Source organism: Callospermophilus lateralis, chromosome 7 (genome assembly GCF_048772815.1).
Source record: "Callospermophilus lateralis isolate mCalLat2 chromosome 7, mCalLat2.hap1, whole genome shotgun sequence".
NCBI lineage: Eukaryota > Metazoa > Chordata > Mammalia > Rodentia > Sciuridae > Callospermophilus > Callospermophilus lateralis.
This window is the reverse complement of record NC_135311.1, coordinates 126175615-126198128: the sequence shown is the minus strand read 5'-3', so window position 1 is coordinate 126198128 and position 22514 is coordinate 126175615. Positions and strand designations below refer to the sequence as shown.

Here is a 22514-nt window from a genome sequence, read left to right as displayed (position 1 = left end):
AGAGGGCCTCCTGGTGGGGGCTGGACCCCACTGCTCCCCTGCCCTGGGCGGGGCTCTTCCTGGGCAGCTCAGGGAGGGAGAGTGAGAACGTGGGCCCCAGGCAGGCCTGGCCCCGCACTCCAGGCAGGGGACAGCCATTGCCCAGGGAGGCCTGGCCCCGCACTCCAGGCAGGGGACAGCCATTGCCCAGGGAGGCCTGGCCCCGCACTCCAGGCAGGGGACAGCCATTGCCCAGGGAGGCCTGGCCCCGCACTCCAGGCAGGGGACAGCCATTGCCCAGGGAGGCCTGGCCCCGCACTCCAGGCAGGGGACAGCCATTGCCCAGGGAGGCCTGGCCCCGCACTCCAGGCAGGGGACAGCCATTGCCCAGGGAGGCCTGGCCCCGCACTCCAGGCAGGGGACAGCCATTGCCCAGGGAGGCCTGGCCCCGCACTCCAGGCAGGGGACAGCCATTGCCCAGGGAGGCCTGGCCCCGCACTCCAGGCAGGGGACAGCCATTGCCCAGGGAGGCCTGGCCCCGCACTCCAGGCAGGGGACAGCCATTGCCCAGGGAGGCCTGGCCCCGCACTCCAGGCAGGGGACAGCCATTGCCCAGGGAGGCCTGGCCCCGCACTCCAGGCAGGGGACAGCCATTGCCCAGGCAGGCCTGGGAGACGGGCAGAGCCGGCCATGACCAGTAACCTGCATAGACCACCGGACTATCTGGGACGGTGACAGTGGCCAGTCCAATGCCCTCTGTGGCCAATTCCACCTCTCACTGTCGCTCTTTCACGGAGAGCCTCACACATCAGCCCCACTGCCCCCCCGCCCCAGTACAAATCGTAAAGGCTCAGACTCACAAGCCAGCCTTTGTCACCGGCACCACGTCCATATGTGGGCACACGTACCCACATGCAAGTGTCGGGGCACACAGGTCTCTTCTGCCACACCCGCACGTACACTTCTTCATCATTGCAAATAGCTACGGGGCATTCATTGTGTGTCAGGCACCATGTGAGCACGTGACCTGGGATTCTTGAATCTCTCAGCAACCATAAGGATCCCATTTTTCCAGCAAAGAAACTAAGGCTCAGAGAAGTATGGCAATTTACCTGAGGTTACACAGCAGTCAGAAGAAGTTAGAATTAAAATCCAGTTCTCTCTGGCTCTAGGGTTAAGGAACTTTAGCCAGGGTGGGCGGGGGGCATTGTGGAGTAGCCCCATTTGCTAGAGGAGGGGACACAATACCTGAGCTTACAAGGCTAGAAGAGGAGGGCAGAGCTTCCTACTGGGCGCTTGGCTCACAGGGCTGACCCGAGGACACCCTGATCTCTGGGATGCTGCCCAGAGCACATGCCTTTAGGGCACAAAGTCCTTAAGATTTGGATTTGGATCCAGCTTCACCTGCTCTACTCCCTTAGAAAAGTGTCTCCCAGCCGGGCGTGGTGGCACACGCCTATCACCCCAGTGACTCTGGAGGCTGAGGCAGCAGGATCACAAGTTCAAAGCCAGCCTCAGCAACTTAGCAAGTCACTTAGCAACTCAGTGAGACCCTGTCTCTAAACAGAATACGAAAAATGGCTGCGGATGTGGCTCAGTGGTTAAGTGCCCCTGGGTTCAATCCCCGGTACCAAAAAAAAAGAAAAGGGTCTCTCCCTTTGAGCCTAAGTGTGCTCTCGTATGATGTAAAGAGCACAGGGTCTGTTTCTGAAGTTGGATGTGAAGGTACAATAAGATGATCACAGCCACCTGGCCTGGATCAGGAATTTTTTAAATTGTTGATGGACCTTTGTTTTATTCATTTATATGCGGAGCTGAGAATCGAACCCAGGGCCTCACACATGCCAGGCAAGCGCTCTGCCACTGAGCCCCAGCCCCTGCCCCCTGGATCAGGAATTTATGAACAATGGTAATAAGTGACAGATGATCCACATGTGCACAATCCTGTGGTGATAAAAGGACATAAGAACGTGCGTGATTCACGGGCCCCAGGATTTAAGGGAGGAGAAGACAGGCCTAGGAAGGTGAGCCCACCTGCTTAAGGGCACCACCTGGGACTGAGGGGACCAGTGCTTGAAGCCAGGCAGGAGAGAGGAAAGTCACCAGCCACCTGCTCGTCCCTCCCAGGCCCGGCCCTACCTGTGCACCAGGAAACCCCACCACAGGAACCCTGGTGGCCCGGTCAGCAGGAGGGGCAGGGGGGAAGGCGGGAGGCCCAGGTGGACCCCTGGGAGGCCAGGAAGCCCCCACTAGTCAGGAAGCCCTCTGCTGAGCTCCAAGCTAGAACAAGATGTCACCTGGCCTGGGGGTAAGAGGAACAGAGAGGACAGGGGCGGCATTTGGAGACCATCTGAGGGTAGATGACCCCTTGCGGACTGTGAGGCCCAGAGAACCACAGTGTGAGCCCCTCCTCCGCACCTCGTGGCTCTGACCATGGACCTCCCCTTCCCGTGGGGTCTTCATTTCCTCCTGGGGACTAATGAGGCTTCACCTGTGGGTCTTAAAGGGGTCATGATGCGGATGGCTCAGGTCAGCGCCCAGCACGCCACGGGGGCTCAGTAAGCTGGAACAAAGTGTCCCCTGCTGTTCTGTCCTCCCTCTCCTCCCCACCCCCGCCCCACGTCAGGGAAATGCCCAGGGAAGCCACGACGGGACGCGGGGGTGGTTGTCTCTGCATTTGTTGAGGTTCCCTGACCCCAGAGATCTCGAACCCAAGCCCTCGCTCTGCTCCCAGCAGCTGAGAGGTTGTGAGCTTCCCTCCGTCCCCAGAAAACACCCAGGTCCAAGACCGGGGCTTAGAGAGAAGGACCGCCCAGGGGGCCCCAGCCCCACCCCGGGTGGCAGACAAGGACCTCCCCACCCCTCTCCCTTCCCAAGTCATGTCCCTGGGAAAAAAGGACAGGTAGGGGCCAGTTCCTGGCCCCCTGCCTCCACCAGCTCCCTGAAGAGTCCCCAGGCCCTGGTTATCCTGAATGTCCAACAGGTAGACAGCCACAGGGCGTAGGGGACTGAGACCCTGGGTGGGGACCGGGTGGGGGAGGCAGCTTGCCCAGCGTCACGGTTTAGATGTCCTCAGAAGGCCGTGTGTGAGACCAGAGAGCACAGAGGTGACATGATGGGGTCAGGGGAGCCTTGCCCTGCTCAGTGCGTGGGTCTTCCTGAAGGGACCCCCTGGTCCAGCTGCAGGCCGGCCGGGCAGGGCTGGAGGAGGCCGGGGGCTGGGGTGTGCCTCTGGACACATTTTGTCCTGGTGAGTGGAGCTCTCTCCCTGCTTCCTGACGGCCATGTCCTGAGATGCTTCCCTCTGCCACACCCTCTGCCATGATGTGTTGCCTCATCTTGGGGCCAGAGAAGGGAAGCCGGCCGTATTTGAACAGAGACCTCTGAAGCCGTGAGCCCAAATCGACCTTTACTCTCCCACGTGGTCCTTACCAGGTCTTTGGGTCACAGCAGTGGAAACGCTGGCCCAAACTCTAAGGCCACCTATTCTGCACCCTCCTCCTCTCCTAATCCCCACCAAGTCTCAGGCCCAGAGACCGAGCAGGAGGTATCCTCCGTCCCCGGTGGAGGGGTGTGGGGACCGAGGTGCCCGAGGACCCAGCCAGCACGTGCTAGGACCTGCACCCGGCTCCTGATCCCAGGGAGGAGGTTAATGGTTAACCCGAGCTTCAGGTCCCAGCTGCTGTGAGCTCAGGCAGGTGACATAGTGCCCTCCACCTGGTTCCTCAACCATGGAAGGGCAGCGGTGAGGACTGACTGAGCCCTTCCTCCGCCGCGGCTCGGGAGCCTGCCCGGCTGTCGGGGCCACTTGGCGAGCTGGAGGGCCACAGCGCGGCTTCCCTGCGGGGTTCACGAGGAGCACATGGTAAAGCGGAGGAACGTCCACTCCCACCCCAGGCTTCCCCTAGCCCCACAGCTCCAGCCAGGGTCATGGCCATACCAGGAGCTGACCATCACGTGGAGGTCCCAGGAAATTCCACACCAGAGCCAGTGCGTGTCCTGGAGCGGGACCGACAGAGTGGGGAGAGGGGGACCCAGGTGGGTCCCTGCCCCGCATCTGTCCCCTCCAGACCCAAGCGCGGCGCCACCGTTTTCCCCCAGCGACGGGAGAATGCTCCGTGGGATCTGAGCACGTCCTGACGACTTTGTCAGTGTCACCTGCAAACTTACCCTAACTGAGTGCCAGATCTCGAGCCCCCAAGTCTCACAGGGGCTGCTTGATGATAGAACCCGATATTTATAGTCAGACGGGCCTGGGTTCAAATGACCTTCGGCAAGTCACCTAACCTCGCCCACTACATTGTCCTCGTCAACAAAATGGGGCCAGAGAGATTCAGTGGGATCACGTAGCGCAGTGCCGGCCACACTGCAGGTGACCCCACCCCAAGGTGCCGCCTGGCCAGCAGGGGTGACCGTGGCTGGTTCTGTGTTTTCAGGGGGAACTGGGGCTGGGCCTCCACGGGCGGCAGCAGCATCCTGGCCGAGTGTGGGTCTCTGCATCTCGAGTTCCTGCACCTCACCGAGCTCTCTGGCAACCAGATCTTCGCAGAAAAGGCAAGTTGCCCCTCTCCCCGCAAGATAGCACCCCCTCTTCTCCCCGCAGAGAGCAGAGGCCAGTGCCAGGAAGGAGCTGTGCCCCGACACATGCCGGCTTGGGGACAAATCTCTGAGCTGTGAAATCTGGAGAAAGTACAGCGGGAACCGGGGCTCGGCCTCGCCTCCGCAGGAGCTGGCCGCTGGCGCTCCAGGGACGTTTAGCTTCTCCGAGTGCTATCCTCTGCTCTCCCTCCCAGACGCCCAGCTGGCCCTCACTGACAGCAGCTGGCAAGAGATTCCTGTCCCCGGCCGACACCCATGGTGTCCCTCCTCACAGCTCTCAGCTATCCAAGGCCACAGGGTATTGAGAGGTAGCATCCAGGCCAGCGTCCGGTCCCGACAGTGACCCGCACCTGGCCCTTCTGGAGAGCCCTCAGGAGGGGTCCTTCCTCAGTCTGCAGTCCCCACTGGAAGTGCCCCTGTAGGTCTGACCCTATACCCAAAGAAAAAAATTGGGCACACACTCAGGTGACACTCAGGCTGTGACAGCTCTGACCCCTCTGAGTTCCCCCCAGGAGATGGAAGCCCTGCCCACTAGAGTCCTCCAAAGTCCTCAAGGATGGCCTTTTGGGGCCCCCCATTCCCAAAGCCTCTGGAATGTCAGCCTAGTAGGCTGGCGAGGGGATGGGAGGTGACAGAGTGGCACTTCTCCCAGGTGGCCTCAGAGCCTCCCCTGGCGCTGGAGTCTGCATGGTAACCCACGCCCATGCGCTTCTGGGTGCCAGGTTGGGGACCACTGCTGACTCAGCGTGTCCTGGAGAGGGGGGAGGGGAGCTTCTCAGCCCCTCGATGGCTGCCTGTGACCGGCGCTCACCACCACCCTTAACCCACCCTGCTGCCGTCAGAGACGCGCTCCTCCTGTGGAGCCTGTCTGCCAGGAGGGCCCTTGAGCGCTCCTGGGATGCGCCCAATCCCATCCCGAGGCTCTGACCTCCCGATCCTTGTCCCACCTCGGGGCCTTGCTCCAGCCTCCCCGCTCCCAGTGCCCTTGAGCCAGGCTCCTCCAGGAAGCTCTGACAGCTGGGGAGGAGCCGAGACAGGAGCTCACGCTGGTCGGGACCCTCTGGGATGATTGCTGCCAGTGCCTGAGCACCTGCTGTGTGCAGGGCAGCTGTGCCCCCTCTGATCCCCTCAGGAGCCCTGGGAGGGAGATCTCTCCACTACCCCCATTTTACAGAGGAGGAAGCTGAGGCTCAGAGAGGCTCCACAATGCTCCCAGGGCCACCAGCTGGTGAGCAATAAAGCTGAGATACCAGCCCCGGACGCCGGCTCTCTGCACCTGCTGAGTGCAGCAGGCTGTGGGCTCTTCCTCGGGGTCCATCTGTCTGTCTCTTCTCCCTACATTTACATACTCTGGCTATTTTCATCCCCAGTCACACCCTCCCACAGAGGCAATTATTTGGCAGTCAACAAATTGGCCCAAATTCTAGAAGCGCCCATACCCTCCAGGGGAGCTGATTTAGCCTGTTTCCCTGCTCACCCCCAGGACAGTCGGGTATTGCACCTCCCTGTCCCCCACTATGGGCTCCATTAACATAAATGGACATGAAATCTGATGCGGCAAAGCCAAGTGCTGTCCCCCCCCCCCCACGGTGAAGAACAGTCTGCAGCTAAAAGGCTTCTCCCGCGGCTCCACACCGTCTGGATTAATCTATCAGCAGGCCCCAGTGTCGTCCCTGAGGTCTTTCTCTCCCAGGATCTTGTGCTGGGTGGGACTTAAAGCCCTGCCAGAGAGCAGCCACCCAGGAAGAGAATGCTGCATTCCTCCTGTCACCCAGCCCTGCGCAGCCCCAAAGCCTGGGATCCAGCCCCCACCCCCTGCAGCGGGGGCAGCCTCCGCTGGGTGTGGCTGTGCACTCACCATCCCCGTCCACGGACTCAGCCGCTGCTCCGTGGAGCACAAGGACGTACAGTCAGTGGGGCCAGACAGACCGACTAGTGTCCTGGCTCAGCCACCTGAGACTCACTGGCCTTTGGCAAGTCACCGAGCCTCTCTGAGACTCAGGTTTCTTGTCATTACCCGGGGATCATGATATCTTGTAGGTGGCTCTGAGCGGGAGACGGTGTCCATAGTGGGTCTGTCTGTCTTAACAGTGTGGAGGAACAGATGCTGTTAAAACCTCCACTGCCGGTTAGGGTGCAGGGGACTCAGGAGCCCAGGCCTTTCCCCGAAATGAGTCCTAAGGTATTAGATACGTTAGCTAAGCTTTTTTTTTTTTTTTTTTTGCAATACTTATTTAACCCAGTGATTCTCAACCACTGAGCCACACTGCCAGCCCTTTTTAGTTTTTATTTTGAAACAGAGTTTTTCTAAGTTGCTCAGGTTGGCCTCGAACTTGACCCTCCTGAGTCTCTGGCATTACGGTCTGTGCCACTGTGCCCAGCTGTGTCCCTTTTGTATATGTGCGCGGGGGCGGGGGGTGGGCAGCAGATTAAACCCTGAGCACCCCTTAGCTCCAATCATATATATATATAAATATTTAAGTTGTTGATGGACTTTTATTTTATTCATTTATTTATATGCAGTGCTGAGAATTGAACCCAGTACCTCACACATGCTGGGCAGGGGCTCTACAACTGAGCCACAACCCTAGCAACCCCCCAGTCCTTTTGAATGGTTTTAATTTAGAGTCATTCTTGCTGAGTTGCCAAGGCTGGCTTCAAACTTGGATTCCTCCTGCCTCCACCTCCCAAATTACTGGGATCACAGGCATGAGCCACCATATCTGGTCCTTTTCTTTTCTTTTTCTTTTTTTTTTTTTTTTAATATTTTTTAGTTGTAGATGGACACAATATCTTTATTTTTTATTTGTTTATTTTATGCAGTGCTGAGGCTTGAACCCAGGGCCTCATGAGTACCAGACAGGCACGTTACCACCGAGCCCCAGCCCCGCCCTGGCCCTTTACTTTTTAAACTTCACCTGCTTATTTTTACTTGGGGGGCAGTTTAAAATTTACTCTCTTAGCAATTTACACAAACAGGACACATTGTTACACATTGTTCCTGGAGTCCCGGAGTTGAACCGCAGAGCACTTGACTCCTTCCTCCTGTATAATTCCTATCCTCTGACCAGCGTCCCCACCCCCGCCTCCTCTGGTCCCTGTGACTACTATTGGACGCGGAGGGGCAGGCAGTGGCCTGTGTAGTCCCGGGACAGGTGGTGGATCAGGCCCCCCATGGCCGTGTCCTGCTGTGGTCTGCCCCTGGGCACAGGTCCAAGCCATGGCCACCTCTGGGCACCTCTCCTTCCTGCCTCACTGGAATGGTCTCCCCTGTGTCTGAAGCTGCCTCCCTTCCACGCTGGGCTGGGGGTCAGTCAGTTACAGGAGAGTGGAGCGGTGTGGTGTCCACCCCTCGGCAGGTCAGGAAGATCCGCAGGGTCCTCAGGGAGATGAAGAAGCCCTATGGCCTCTACCCCAACTTCCTCAGCCCAGTGACCGGGAACTGGGAGCAACGTGAGTACAGAGACCCTGGGCCCCCCCACCCCCCACCCCCATTCTGTTGATTCTCTTCAGGCCTCCAGGGCCAGGACCCAGCGTGTGGCCACAAGAGAAGTTCACGGTTACACGTCCCCAGCTGGGCATCTGCTCAGGGCCACCTGCTGAAACTGAGTGGGCTGGGGAGGACGCCAGGGTGAGGGCGTGGGGGCGAGTCTCCTAGGTCTGCGTGATGTGCCCCTTTGAGAAGCCACGGCCCCAGTGTGCCCTCTTGACCAAGGCCCTGTCCCATGGTCACCGCAGCACAAATGGGTGGTAGCAGGTTCCATGGGCACTGCCTCTGGGCCTTCCCCAGACCTGCCCAGGGGCCCCACTTCCGCTGTCTGCCCCACAGTGAACCCTCTCCATGTCCCTGGCTGTGTGGCAGGGGCTCAGGGGCAAAGTAGGCCTGAGCCTAACAGCGTGTGGCCTGGGACAGCGCATCTCAGGGCTCCAGAGCCGAGCTGTGGAAGAGGAGCTGGAGGAGGCTTCTGTGGGCCAGGAAGGGAGGGGGGCGGGAGGCCGGTTCCGTTCAGCCCTCCAGACGGTGACTCAGGTTGTCCCAAAGCCAGTGATGCAGGCAGGGCCTGCGGGGACAGGGACAAGGACTCGCGGGAAAACACAGAGGCCTTTCCTGCCCACCCGAGCCTCTACCATCTGCAGGTCTGCGAGGCCCAGAAAATTCAACCCAAGAATTTCCCCCAGTGATGGCTTCACCCCAAGTGGACTCCCCCCACCACCCACCCACACTCACACACACACACAAAATACAGAAATGCAAAGTATTCTCACCCAAAATGCACTGCCAAATCCCAAAGTGAGGAGAGGAGAGGAAGGCTTGAGTTACAGAGTGCGCGAAGAGACCATGGAGAACTGCAAACCTGGCTGGGCCTGGGGAGGCTGAGGCAGGAGGATGGCAAGCGCGAGACCAGCCTGGCTCTGCAGCCAGATCCTGTCTCAAAACATAAAAAGGGCCAAGGACACAGCTCAGGGATAGAGTGCTTCCCGGCCTGTGTGAGGCTCTGCTAAATAAATAAACAAAGAGAACCCAGAACCGCTTCTCATTGCAAGGGGAGAGCCGGGCTCCCCAGCGCAGGCAGCAAACCCCGCGGGGAGAGGTGAGACCGTGGCCTCCCTGCCAACCCTTTTCCTCTGCAAATTAGAGGGGACCCCCACACACACCCCAGAGGGGCATGATTTTATTTTCTGCCTGTGCCAGGGGCCGCAGGGCTGGGCAAAGTCGCTCCCATATGGGAAATTGCTTCACATTAATAAAATATGAGCCGGCGACGGCTGAAGAGCAGAGGGAAGGTCACAAGCCCTGCTGATCCGGCGCCGGCCTCCTCCCCCAGCCTCGGCGCCGGGATCATCTCGGGGCCTCTGGGGGATTTGTGGGATTCTTCTGGGGCGTGTGTGTTTCCCACGGATGATCACAGCCCCACCTGCATGAGGTGAATGCATTCTGCTAGTCCTCCGGTCAGCCCAGGGTCAGCCCAGGCAGCAGGGTGAGAGCTGTGCGTCCATTTGCAACCACAGAATGGGGGGGGGGCAGGGCCGCAGCGGCCCAGCTGCCAACCCCCGCCCCCAGGCTGCTCACTGCCCCTGGTAACGGGAGAGGCCCAAGAGCCTCCTACTAAGCCCTGATGAACCCCTGGCTCCCGGCAGCCCCAGGCCCAGCCGAGACCAAGCCGAGACTCCTTAGAGCCCAGAGAACCGTAAGGAGAGGTCCGCAGCCCCTCAGCTGGGCCCCTGGCTGCTGCACCCCATGTGTCCTTCAGGAGGGCCTGGGAGGCCCGGCCTCGGAGCCCGGGCTCCCTGTCTGCTCCGCCTGGCCCTTCCCAGCTCCATGCCGCAGAGTCCCGGGCCTGTGGCCCTGCCTCCTGCCACCAGGTGTGACAAGTATGACAAGGTCAGGAACCAGTCACGGACCTCCTGGTGAGAGCTGTCCACTCGGGCCAAGTCCACCTGCAAGGTGACTCTCACACTCCCGGAGGGTCCTGTCTCCAACACCATGAGACCCGGTGCCCGGGCTCCCCTCTCCTGCAAACCCCAGATGGGAACCTGGACCCAGTGACACCCCAGCTGCACCGAGCGGGTGAGGGTGTCAGGAGGATGCCGAGGCCCAGGGAGAGCACCACCGAGGCCCAGGGGCCCACCCGGTGTGGGCCTTCCCCACGTCTCCTCGGCACAGACCTGCCCGTCATGGGCTCGCTGGGCCTGCCCTCCACCCCCTGCACCCCGTGCCTGTCGGGCTGTACCCCCACCAGGATGACGGGCGGCACCGTCAGGGGCTCTTCCCTCCCCGCTGTCGCTAAGCCCCAAGGGCCCCCCACACCTGCCCCAACCCTGCGCAGTTTCTCCGTGTTCCGGTTCTCGCCAGGGCTGCTTCGGAGTCAGACCCTTTGCTGGGCCGGGATCTACTGTGGACAGGGGCTGGCAGGGCCTGGGGGTTGCTCCTGTGTGACGGGCCCACCCATCTCGACTCTCTGCTTGGGGTCCCTCTCCACGCCTGTCCCCTCCTTCTGCATCTTTCTCTTCACCCTTTGGCAGAAAGTGAGGCCTTGGTGGGTGGCCGTGGACAGCTCCCTGGGCTCACTGCGATGGGAACACCGGCCCACGGTGCTCGGCCTGCAGGGCTTCGGAAGGTTGACCTATAAATAACACAGTTCTGCTCCTGGCCGGGGGCGGACACCCAGGAGATGGTGGGACACGGTGGACATACTGGGCCCCCACACTCCCTCCCTCTCTCCCTCCCCTCCTCCAGAGGAGTCGAAGACGAGCCCGCCCCCACCCCTCAGACCCCCTCATGTCCCTCCCCATCTCTAAAGGGTGTCCCTCGCCAAGTCCACGGGGGCCTTTCCGCCTCCCGCTGTTAGGTTTGGGAGCGCACGGGCCAAGCGCAGTCTGGCTCCTGTGGGCAGGTGGTCCTCAGCGGCCCATCTTCCTCCCGAGTGGACAGATGTCGGCCAGCCCCGAGGCCCCGCTCCATGGGCAAGTCTGGCCTGTGTCCAGGGTCCAGCAGGCCCAGGCCTCGGGCAGGGAGAGGTCTTCACCGGTTCTGCCCCCTGCTCCTTGGAGCTCAGTGGGTCCCCACTTGCTGGAGTTGAGCTCCGTCGTTCTGGAGTGGCTCTGCTCGGAGGCCACACAAAGGCTGGCCTCTGTGAACCAGCCCCGGTTAATCGCCACGGTTGTCACTGGGCACTAAAACCCTGCACTTCCTGCCACCAGAACAGCTTTTAAAGAAATGCGACTCGTTTACAGTTAATAGGCAGGGGACCCGCCATCCCCAGCCAGTGCCGGCAGAGGGACCTTCAGCCCTGGAGAGCCGGAGCCCTCGGGCACCCGACACCTCGCTCGAGACCCCTGCCTTCCTGTGTCACCGGCCTTCCCGTGACATTTGGGGTTCCCTCCACCTGCACACAGCCCCCGGCGCCCAGGCCCACTGAGAGCTGTGCCCCCTCGTCACACCCCCACAGCCAGCGGCAGGTGGCAATGACGTCCTTGTCCTCTTCCCCCTCACAGACCACGTCTCCATCGGAGGACTCGGGGACAGTTTTTATGAATATTTGATCAAATCCTGGCTGATGTCTGCCAAGACCGATACGGAGGCCAAAGTCATGTACTACGAGGCCCTGGAGGTAAGACGGCGCTGGGCTCTTCACGGGTGGTTGGTCATCAGCCGCTGGCTGTTGGTCATCAGCCTCTGGCTGTCGCAGTCCCCTGAGTGCTCGGGCAGCAGGGGTCTGGGAGAGAAAGGACAAGCAGTGTCCCAGTGGCGCCTGACAGTCTCGAGACTCCTCCCAAACACCCTGAAACAGGCTGCAGTAGCTTGTCCCCTCCCCGCCCCCCAAACCCAAGCTCCGGAGGTTAAGTCTTTGTCCAAGGTCTCATAGGAAGTGACAGTCAGTCTGATTCAGAAACCACAGTTCAAAAACCCACGCCTCCTCCATGATGTCTGTGCTTCAGTGAACGTGCCAATGCCCAGGGGCAGCCAGACTGGGGCTGGGAGCTCCCAAGGAAGCTGCCAAAATGAGACCCTCAACTATCTTCCCACCAACCAGAGGTGACAGAGTTAGCATGTCCAAGTTGGGAGCAGCCTCCTGGATGTGTGGAGCCTTCAGTTCTGTGGCTCTTTATGTAGATGGAAACCAGGGCCCAGAGAAGGAAAGGCAATTGCTCAGGGCCACACAGCACAGAGCTGGCAGAGCTGGCACCACCGTTGGTCTGTCCACAGAGTGGTGTGGATGAGAGGTGGCAGACTGAGATGACTCCCTCCAAAGAGAGGCAGACTTTAGGACGGAAGAGTGAGTCTGTAAGCCCAAGCTGTTGGGAAGGGGCTGGGGACTCACAGCCCATCAACAGATACCTTTGAGCTCAGTTGATGAAAAGACCCTGGACCGGCTCTGGGCCTCGAGTTAGCTGAGCACGTTGGGTCTGCTCTGTCCCCACCTTGGTCTGAACGTCCACCTCACTCCCTCTAACCCGGGCTCCTTCTTCCCTGCTGCCCTCTGAGTGGGTCCCCTGCACAGCCACCAGGAGGGCTGGAGAGCAGGCCCCGTCCTCCCGTAGCCTGCCCCATCCCTGTGGCTGCACCTCCCCTCTGCCCCCACCCCTAGTCCCACAGGGGCCCAGCGGTCTCCTCTCCTAGGACACCGTTCAGTGGCCAGTCCCACTTGGGACACACTGGCCACTGCCCCCGATGCGCCTTCCCAGCCTCTGCCCCACGAGCCAGGCTTCTGTCACTTGTGACGCACGTGCCACCCAGCTCCCCAGACCCCCTGAGAGTTCCCTGGGAGTCGGCCCCTTGGCGAGCTGGCTCAGTCCTGAAGCAGGGCCTGGGCAGGGGGCACCCGAGAACTGCGGATGGGCGCTGAGGGGGGGGCTGTGGTGGGAAGGACGGTGGGCGGTGGATGGACAGACGGACCGTGGGTGGCTGAGTGGATGGGTGTGAGGCAGATGGTGGGTGGTGGATTTGTGGGTGGATTGACGTGAGCGGTCAGTAGACAGGGGTGGACGGTCCTCAGACGCCCTTTGCTTGCACGAATCTGGCCAGGGTCAGCAGTGCTTCGAGAAGCGCATTGAAACAGCCTCCAAAGCCGAGCCCTTGGACCTCAAGCTCGGGATGTTTTCCCGCCCACTGCCCTGCACTGAGGCCGGTCAGTCTTGACCGCGAGCGGTCACTGGGACTCAGGCCCACCTCAGCGCCAGCTCCCGCCCTCTGTGCCCTGGGATTTGGTCGAGCTCAGACCCAGGCCCGTGGCTCCGGGAGGACGGACTTGAGCCTTCCCTGCAGGGTAAGCTGCCCGTCCAGGAGCAGCCGATCCCCTGCCCTCGGGGCGCACCGCAGTGGAGGCTTCAGGGGAGCTGAGGCCATGAATTATGCAAGCGAGTGGGAGCTTCAGTCAGCGCCTGCTTGAACGGGAGAGAACTGGCCGCTCCCGCACCCATCCCCGCCAGGGCTGGCCTCTGGCAAGTTTGGGCCTTTGAAGGAACGTTCAGCCTCGTTGGCTCGTTAGGTCACCTGGGGAACCCTCGGATCCCTTGTCCAGCTGAACCCCTGACCAGTGGTCTCAGAACTTCTAGGGGGTAGGGCCCAGTGACAGCATTTGAAAGCTCCTAGGGGACTCTAGGGTGCAGTCAGGGTGACCGCCGGGAGGTCAGACCAGTGTCCAGCTGGGGCGGGCGTTGAAGGCACAGATGGGTCTAACTGGGTTGACCCCTTAGTGTCTCCGAAGGAGGCCTCAAGGGCTGGGAGAGCTGCACCTCGGTCTCTGTGGACATGGACTCTGTGTCCTGGGTCTTAGCCCCATCCTGCAGCCTGCACTTGCCAAAATGCAGGACAGCCAGGCCAGGGGGCCCCTGGAGAGCTCCCCGGGCATCCCACACGAGGCACAGGAAGGAGTGTGGAGATCAGCAGCCGCCGAGCCCTGGTGACCCTTTCGGGGACCAGTGTTCCCATTTTAGAGATGAGCAAAGTGAGTCTTCAGAAAAGTGAGATAATTTATCCAAAGTCAACCAACTCTCTTTTTTTTTTTTTTTGGTACCGGGGATTGAACCCAGTGGTGCCTAACCACTGAGCCGCATCCCCAGCCCTCTTTTGTTGGGAGACAGGGCCTCACTAAGTTGCTTAGGGCCTCACTAAGTTGTTGAGGTTCTCCTCGAACTCCTCCTGCCTCAGCCTCCCAAGCCGCTGGGATTACAGGTGTGCGCCACCGCACCTGGTCCCCACCCGAGTCTTGAATCACAGAGCAGAGACGACTCAGGCCCGCGCCTCAGTCCTGCTGCACCTTGCAGGATCAGACCTTCCCGGGCGGCTCAGCAGCCTGTGCCAGCCGTGTTTTCTCGGGGCCTTAGGAGGCCTTGTCCTTTTTTATCGTCTCATGGCTCATCTCTACTGCCTCTTCAAAGAGACCTGACCCGTCATTTCCTCTTCACCTCAGTCACTTAGCTCGGGCGGCCCCGGTCGGAAATGACCTCGGGGAGGCGTTCGGAAGGTCAGGCTCCAGCCCAGGCGCCCTGCATCCCCCCCCACCCCCCCATGTTTGTGTTCCTACATCCAAAATGCTGACAGCTGATGACTCTCAGCCACACTTGGGGGCCCTGGGCCACCCTGATTCCCTTTCCCTGCACAAGACAGAGCCTGGCACGGTGGCACTGCTTCCCGGCTCTGCCCAGGAGCCGGGCCCGGCCAGAGCAGATCGGCTGGCAGCCCCGTGGCTCTGCAGGTCCCTCAGCAACCCCCATGCAGAGCAGGTGCCCAGCATGTCACATCACCAGCCTGCCCCATCTGTCACTCAGCAAGGGCCCGCAGCCAGGCGCCCGGCCGCAGGCCCCAGCAGCGGAGGGGAGCAAAGGCCCATCCAGGAGCAGACGCTGCTTGAGATCTGCGTCTGCCAGGCGCTGGCCGAGGGTCCCGGCCAGTGGCCCCCGCATCACAGGGTGCTCAGAGTCCTAGGGGGACAGACCCGGAAACTGCAGGTGGGGACAGCACCAGAAGGTGAGAGAGGGGTGCAGGGCCCGGTTAAGTGGGGCATCCCCCCAGGGAGGTGGCCCCAAGGCCTAGTTGAGGTCAGCACCCCTGGGCGCCGGCTCAGCATGTGAGAAGAGGAACAGCCAAGAGTAGAGACCCCCAGCCCTCTGCAAAGCAGGGCACCCGCATCCCCAGTCTCCCCCCGTTTGCTTCATTCCAAAGGCTGGTGCCATTTTAACTCTTGTGCACTTGGTTTCTGGGGAGGCCTCTGTCCCACGGTGGGCATCCCAGCCCGGGCCAGGCCCATCCATGGTGCCACTGTTCCCACGCCTGGCCCAGCGCGACCCCAGGAAATACTCAGTGGCTCATGAACTATTTGAAGGGGGGAGGACATGAAAGAAGAGAGGCCGTGTGGCCGGGTGGGGTGCGGGGAAGGAGGGCAGGAGGCAGGTGGCAGAGGACACAGTGGCCCACGTTTGTTGAGGGACTCGGTGGCAGGAGGTAGCCCAGCTCTGCAGGCTCCCTGAGTTCTCGCCAGTCTGGGAGGCAGTGGGCACTCCTACCCCAACTGGATACCGAGGAAACCGAGCTGCAGAGAGAGCATCCAACCTGCCGGGGCCACCCCGCGTGGAACTGCTGGAGAAGAAACCCGAACCCACAGAGTCCGCACCCGGAACTGGGCCCAGAGCAGGTTGGATCTCGGAGTCCGCTCATGGAGATACTGCTGGACCTTCGTGTGTGGGCCCTGGGAGCCCCTGAAGGTCTGGCCAGTGACACGGGGTGACACAGTTCACTGTTAAGTGCAGACCCTGTCCCCAGAGTGGATTGGAGGCAAGAGTAGGGGCAGAGGCGAGGGCCCCAGGGGTCCCCAGTGGTGACCAGGACCCATCAGGTCTGGCGTCGAGGCTGTGTGAGCTGCCACCTGCGGTACCCCGGTCTCCTGGGCTCCTGGGGCCGAGGGCAGGAGTGGGGGGCGGGATCACCTGCCATCAGCAGCGCCCCCTCAGGGGCCCCTTCCCACCAAAGGAGCAGAGCCCTGGGTCCTGGTCCTGGTGCGGCCGGGTGACCTGGGACAAGCCACTTCACGCCTGGCGGGGTAGGAGGAAGCCTGCGGGAGGGGACCCCGGGAGGGCAGCTCCAGTGCCTTTGGGGTCCTTTCTGAGAATCGGATAAAGCACAGGGAACCTCCTCCCGGAGAAGGGAGGTGGCGGAAGTGCTGACGGAGGACAGGGTCACCTGTAAAGATGTCTGAAATGTACGAGATGTAAAGGCCGCACAGGGGACTCCCTGAGGCCGAGCGGCCGCCTGGCCTCCGCCTGCCTCCCCCAGGCCCCAGGCTCGGCTCCGGGTGCCAGACCCTGCCAGAGACCATGGCCAGCCGGGGTCAGGGGCCTCTTTGCTGGGGATGAGGAGGCTGCAGCAGGGCCCCCCCGGCTCACCACGCCCTCTCCCCTTCTCTGTTCCCACGCCCCTCCCCGCCCAACCCCCTTGCTCCCAGGCCATAGAGATGTACTTGCTGAATGTCTCTCCCGGGGGGCTGACCTACATCGCCGAGTGGCGAGGGGGGATTCTGGACCACAAGATGGGGCACCTGGCCTGTTTCTCGGGGGGCATGATCGCCCTCGGCGCTGAGGACGCCAAGGAAGAAAAGAGGGCCCACTACCAAGAGCTCGCAGCCCAGATCACCAGGACGTGCCACGAGTCATACGCCCGCTCAGGTAACCCTGCAAGGGGAGGGGGCAGCAGCAGAGACTGAGGCTAGACAGCAGGAAGAACTGGAAAGAGCAGCAGTGAGTGCAGGGAGTGGAAGTGAGGTGGCTTTTGAGTGAGGGCTGAGCAGTCTGGGCACTGAAGTTGAACATCAGGTGCTGTCTGGCACGTGACCCACAAGGTCATTGAACCTCACAATAAGGTGGGGAGACTCAGCCACCGTCCCAGGAGGCAGGGGACAGAGTCCTCCAAACCCGCGAGACAGAAACAAAGTGTCCTGTCCCAGGAAGTTCCCACCCTGAGTCTCCTCCTGGGAGCCTGCCTCTGCCCCCCCAGCACCTGCCTGCGGGCTCACCACCCCCTGGTACCTTCGTCACTTGGCCGAGATCACCAGAAAGCTCAAGGGCTCTGGTCAGCACCCACCCACAGCTGGCCCTCAGCGCAGACTGGCCAGACGCAGGGTCAGACATCACGTAGGCAGCAGGAGCCCAACCCTCGCTCTGCACATGGGGAAACTGAGTCAGCCCAGAGAGGGGAAGAGACTTAGCCAAAGCCACACTGCACACCAGCAGCCGAGCCTGGGTAGGGCCAGGTCAGAGGCCCCCAGACCTGCAGTGCAGACCCGCGGCTCAGGGGCTGCCGCCTCAGCTGAGTGGCCCCTAGTCCCTTCTCTATCTGGGGGGGACAGTGGGACGGGTCTCCCAGAGTGTGGCAGGCCTCCCTGGGCGGCAGGCCTCGGCCCTGGCGCAGGGACTCTGAGCTCCGGGGGAGGCTGGCAGAGGCCGTAAAGCTGGTCTCCATTCTCCTCACCAAGCTCAGCCAGGCCGTCACCAGCAGGTGGCCTGGGGTAACAGAGAGCCGCCCCTTTGTCTGGGACAGTCAGCCCAATCATAGAGGCAGGGCCCAGTGCTCCCGCCAGCCTGGCTGCCCTCACCCTCACCCTGTCAGCAACTTGGCACAACCACCGGGGCGGCCTGGGGGCTCCAGCCGCGTCACCATCTGACAGGTGGGAGGGGCCGGGCTAGATCCCTGCTCTTCCGGGAAGCCCTCCAGGAGGGTCACACCCGAGCTCCAGCCTGGCTCCTGAGGAAGCCACCCACGTGGGGTTCCAAACCCAGATGGTTGGGAGATGTGCAGGCAGCCGAGGGAGGAAGACCTGAGCCACACACGCTAAATTTTGGACCTAGAGAGTTAGATCGAGGAGGGAGAGAGAGAGAGAGAGCACAGCCTGCGGGGGACAGGGCATCAGACAGATCCCAGGTCACAGCCCAGCTCAGCCACCACTTGCTGTGTTGCCTTGGACAAATTACTTAGCCTCTCTGGTCCTCAGTTTCCACATGCACGAGGGGAGTATTATAGCATCTATCTTAGCAAAAAATAGCTTTCTTCAGACTGAGGTGGTGTGGGCCAAGCACCCCCACTGCCCTTGAAGTCACAGGTAGGAGCTATGCTGGCCGTTAAAATCAATCATGGCAAAGAAAACAGACGCTCAGGTAGAGCCCAGACCCCACAGGCCGGCCTCCTCTACTGCCCTCTGTCGGTCCGGGTGCTTTCCTGGGGGCTTCCTTCCGTCTCCCCCAGACCCAATCTAGGAGGTGTCAAGAGCAGTTTGCTAAGAAAGGGGGTCTTTGACGTCAGGGTGTTGGAGCGCCGGAGAAGCCCATGCCCACCCACCGCACTGCCCCGAATGTGCCCCAGCTGAAGCCCTGTCCTGCCTGAGCTCTGGCCACAGCCTGCGGACAGCTGGGCTCCCACAATCTGGCACAGAGCGTGGCCCCTGATTCCTGAAGACTCTGGGGTCCTGCCGCCCCGAGGCCCGGGGAAGGGGCGCGGCTGGGTCCCCCCACGAGGTCACCCCTGGAGAGCCGGAGGTGGGGGTCCCAGCGGGTCCTCTGCTGCCCCCGCAGACACCAAGCTGGGGCCCGAGGCCTTCTGGTTCAACTCCAACAAGGAGGCGGAGGCCACGCACGAGGGCGAGAGCTACTACATCCTGCGGCCCGAGGTGGTGGAGAGCTACATGTACCTGTGGCGGCTCACGCACGACCCCATCTACCGGGAGTGGGGCTGGGAAGTGGTGACGGTGAGCCGCGGCCAGGGCCCGGGAGGAGGCCGGGAGGGCGACCCACCGGCCAGGGGTCCCGCTGTGGTCCCCAGCAGACCTGGGCCGAGCGTGCGGGCCCCAGAGCACCCCTGCCGGGCCACTCCCCAAGCCCATGGTTGGCCCAGCCCCCTCACCCTGGCCACCTGGCTGGAAAACCAGACCTTCCCCGGGAGGCAGGTGTCCCCGGCAGGTGGGGTTCCAGAAGGTTCCCTGGTGCCTGCTGCGCCCCTGTCCCCCCCGCCAGCCCCTCCCACCCTCAGGCTGCGGCCACGTAGCTCTGGCCCAGAGGAGCCCCGGGGGTGCCGAGTGCATGCCCCAGACCCGGGGGTGACCGGGGGTGACCCGGGGGTGCTGGCCCCGCCCCCACTGTCCCGAGGCCCGTCCTCTCCCGCTAAGCGGCGCCCCCCGCAGGCGCTGGAGCGGTACTGCCGGACCCAGGCGGGCTTCTCGGGGATCCACAACGTCTACAGCACGGCGCCCCGCCACGACAACAGGCAGCAGAGCTTCTTCCTGGCCGAGACGCTCAAGTGAGTGGGCACGCGGGCGGCAGCCAGGCTCCCTGTCACGGGGGTCCCCGGAGCGGGGGGACGGTCCCAGAGCGGGGCCAGGGGGCGCTAGGGCCCGGCAGTCCCTCCCCTCAGTGAGACCGAGCCCAAGTCCAGCCCCAGAATCCACCCTGGACACTTCAGCTCTTCACCGCTCCTGGGGCCCGAGTTCTCTGAGACCCCGTCCTCCCTGTCAAACAGGACCGTGGTGACGTGCTCCATGTCCCCAGGTGGGACAGTGCTCACACACCTTCCCTCCAGGCCTGCAGCCTCCCTGCCAGAGCCCCTCCCCCAGCCCTTGCTCCTCGGCTGGGAGTCGGCCACAGCAGACCCTGAGCCTTAAACCGCCCTGGTCAGCTCCTGCTGGTCGGTGGCAACCCCAGCCCTGCAGCTAGAGTCCTAGAGTCCCGGCTGTGTCCCCTGTGGTGCCCTGGTGTGCCCTGAGTGTGGAGGGGCCAGGCAAGAGTTTGGACAGGTACAGGTGGGCCCGGTGGCACCCCCACCTGTCACCCCAGCAACTTAGGAGGCTGAGGCAGGAGGATCACAAGTTTGAGGCCAACCTCAGCAACTTAGCAAAACCCTAGTTAAACAAAAAGGGTGTGGCTCAGTGGTAAAGCAACCGTGGGTTCAGTCCCCCCTACCAAAAAGAGAAAAGAAGGGTCCAGGCAGCAGCACACTCCCGCCCGTGTCAAGCTGTGTGCCAGCCTCCAGGGTCCTGACAGGGCTGGCACACAGGGCCAGGCAGGCCAAGCTGACTGGGGACCAAGCCAGGTTTAAACCAGGTCCCTTGGATCCCAAACTGGGGGCTTTCCTCGACGTCCAATGTCCTTCCTGTGAGCGGTCCTAGGCCCGGATCTTCCTGCCCTCGGCCCCAGGCCCGTCCCCGGCCTGACCGGCTCTTCTCGCTCCCTGCCCTGGGCGCAGATACCTCTATCTCCTGTTCTCGGAGGACGACACGCTCTCCCTGGAAGACTGGGTGTTCAACACGGAGGCCCACCCGCTGCCCGTGAACCACTCGGACAGCTCCGGCAGCACCCGGCGCCCATACTGACCGTCCCGCCGCTCCGGGCGCTCAGCGATGCCTGGCCTCTCGGGGACCCAGGGGACCCAGGACTGCATCCCCAGGGACGGGGAACGCCGGCCCAGCCCCGGGCAGACCCTGGACAGACGACGAGTCAGACTGGCCACTACTTTTCCTCTGTGAGGACACAGGACCTGGAGTCTCAGCGATGTCACGAGAGCCGCGGTCACACTGATGTGACCGAGGCCAGACATTCCTTTCTACCGAGAATTTCTACGGAACCCACCCCCTCGCCATCGGGGCCAAGGACGGGCGTCGGCACTCTGACCCGAGTGCCCATTCGCTTCCTTTCGTTTGGGGTTTTCTTGTTTGTTTTTTTGTTTTGTTTTGTTTTGTTTTTGCTTAATTTGCTTTTTCTTGACACTCGAGCATCTTACGATGATGAATATCGTTTTTAAAAATCCCGTGCTTGCTCCACAGAGCCCTCCCGATCAGGGACGTGGTGGGCAGCCCCACGCGGTCCTGACCGTCCTCTCATTCCACCGCCTGCTGCCCAGCGCTCACCTGGTCAACCACGGGTCATTCACCTTAGGATTTTGCGGAGGGGCTCCCTTTGATTTGGGCCTAAGTGTTACAGATCACTAGTGCTACTTCCATTATTGTCATGGAAACCTGTGAACTAGAATAAAGGAGTTGATTGAATAAGAAATAAGATTGGGCTCATTGCACACCAGTGACGCTGGGGAAAGTGCCACCACGTTCTCATCAGAAAGAAGAACCAGCCAGCAGTGGATCTAAGGTCTAATTTAGTGAACGATTTCAACTTGTATTACTTTCCCTTAAATGGGTCTGAGTACATTCAGGAAGCGTGAGGCCGACCCTTTAGTTAAAGTTGGGGATTTAGACTCAGGTTGAGGGTTGGAGGAAGCCCAGAGAGGAGAAGCAATTTGCCTGAGGTCACACAGCCACTAAAAGGGCAGAGGTAGTTTCCTGGCCACCCTGGGCCTCTGTTCATGGACTGTCATTCGGCAGATGCTGGCCTAGAGGACAGGGACACGGCCAAGAGCAGGACAGTCATAAGCCGGCAGTCAAGGAGGCGGATCATAAAGGCAACCTTCGGCTGGGTGAGGGGCCTGCAGGTGTAGGCACAGGAGACGGGGTGGGCTGAGCCAGCCCTGGCCAGGACCACTCTTAGGGGCCTAGGGGTCCCCTGAGGGCAGATGACTTCCAAACAAGACCTCAAGATGAGTAGGTGCAGCCATAAGAGTATCTAGCATCCCGCAAGCCCAGACCTCCTTCCCGCCCTCCCGGTGCCCACCACTGCCCCCGGGAGGCCCTGAGACCATGGGCAGGACAAGGAGCTTGTCCCCACACTGAAGCGAGTCTCACTCACCACCTGTCCCACGGCTGGAGCCACAGGATGATGCGGAGCCCCTCCCTGTGACTCTGTTCTTTTCCTTTGTTCTGGGGACTCAGCCCCCCAGAATCCTCTTGAGCAGAGCTGTGGGGGCACAGACCCCACAGCAGGAACCCCAGGGGCCTTGGAGAAATAAGTCGATGCAGTCTCGCTAGGCCCACTGCAGGTACTAAAAAGCAAAACAAGGAAACCCACTGCACAAACACTGTAGAAAGGTCAGGATATAAAGATAAGCAGGAAGCAAAAATCACTCGCCATCCTACTCTCCAGAATGAATACTGTTATATTTTCCTCTAGATCTTTTTCTACGAATATATAGAATATATATTTTGCAAACATGGTATCATCCTATGCATACTGTTTTCTTATATTCTGCTTTTGCACTTAACTATACAATGTGAACCTCTTTCCGTGTCAACAAATATACATTTATGTCATCACTGTGCCTGGTTGTGTAGTATTCCGTTGTGTGCTGTATCATACTTCGTTGGTCTAAGCCCTGTTGCTGAGCTTTTGGGTTTGTGTTAGTTTGGGGTCTTAGTTACAAATAATAGAATCCAATTCTCTCTAATTTAAAAAAAAAAAAAAAAGTTATGTATTGAAATGCCATGGGGTGACTCGGAATCTCAGGAAAGAGAAGAGCCAGACCTCAAGAAAGACCAGAAAGGTTTTAGTTGCCAGGAATCCTGCAAGAATGA

General features: G+C 60.9%; 1 protein-coding gene across 2 annotated transcripts in view; it reads left to right on the top strand.

The window, feature by feature from the left end:
- Positions 1–22224, top strand: part of Man1c1 (mannosidase alpha class 1C member 1) — a 115098-nt gene extending 92874 nt beyond the window's left edge. The window contains exons 6-12 of one of the 2 annotated variants that reach the window (XM_076861007.2): positions 4416–4533; positions 7938–8031; positions 11575–11690; positions 16521–16740; positions 18640–18812; positions 19245–19360; positions 20303–22224. In XM_076861007.2, coding sequence (XP_076717122.1) covers positions 4416–4533; positions 7938–8031; positions 11575–11690; positions 16521–16740; positions 18640–18812; positions 19245–19360; positions 20303–20429 — 964 coding nt within the window. In that variant the 3' untranslated portion in view covers positions 20430–22224. Of the gene's footprint in view, positions 1–4415; positions 4534–7937; positions 8032–11574; positions 11691–14850; positions 16741–18639; positions 18813–19244; positions 19361–20302 lie in introns of those variants that run through there. The other variant, XM_076861008.2, reaches the window with a different exon arrangement.
- The last annotated feature ends 290 nt before the right edge of the window (positions 22225–22514 follow it).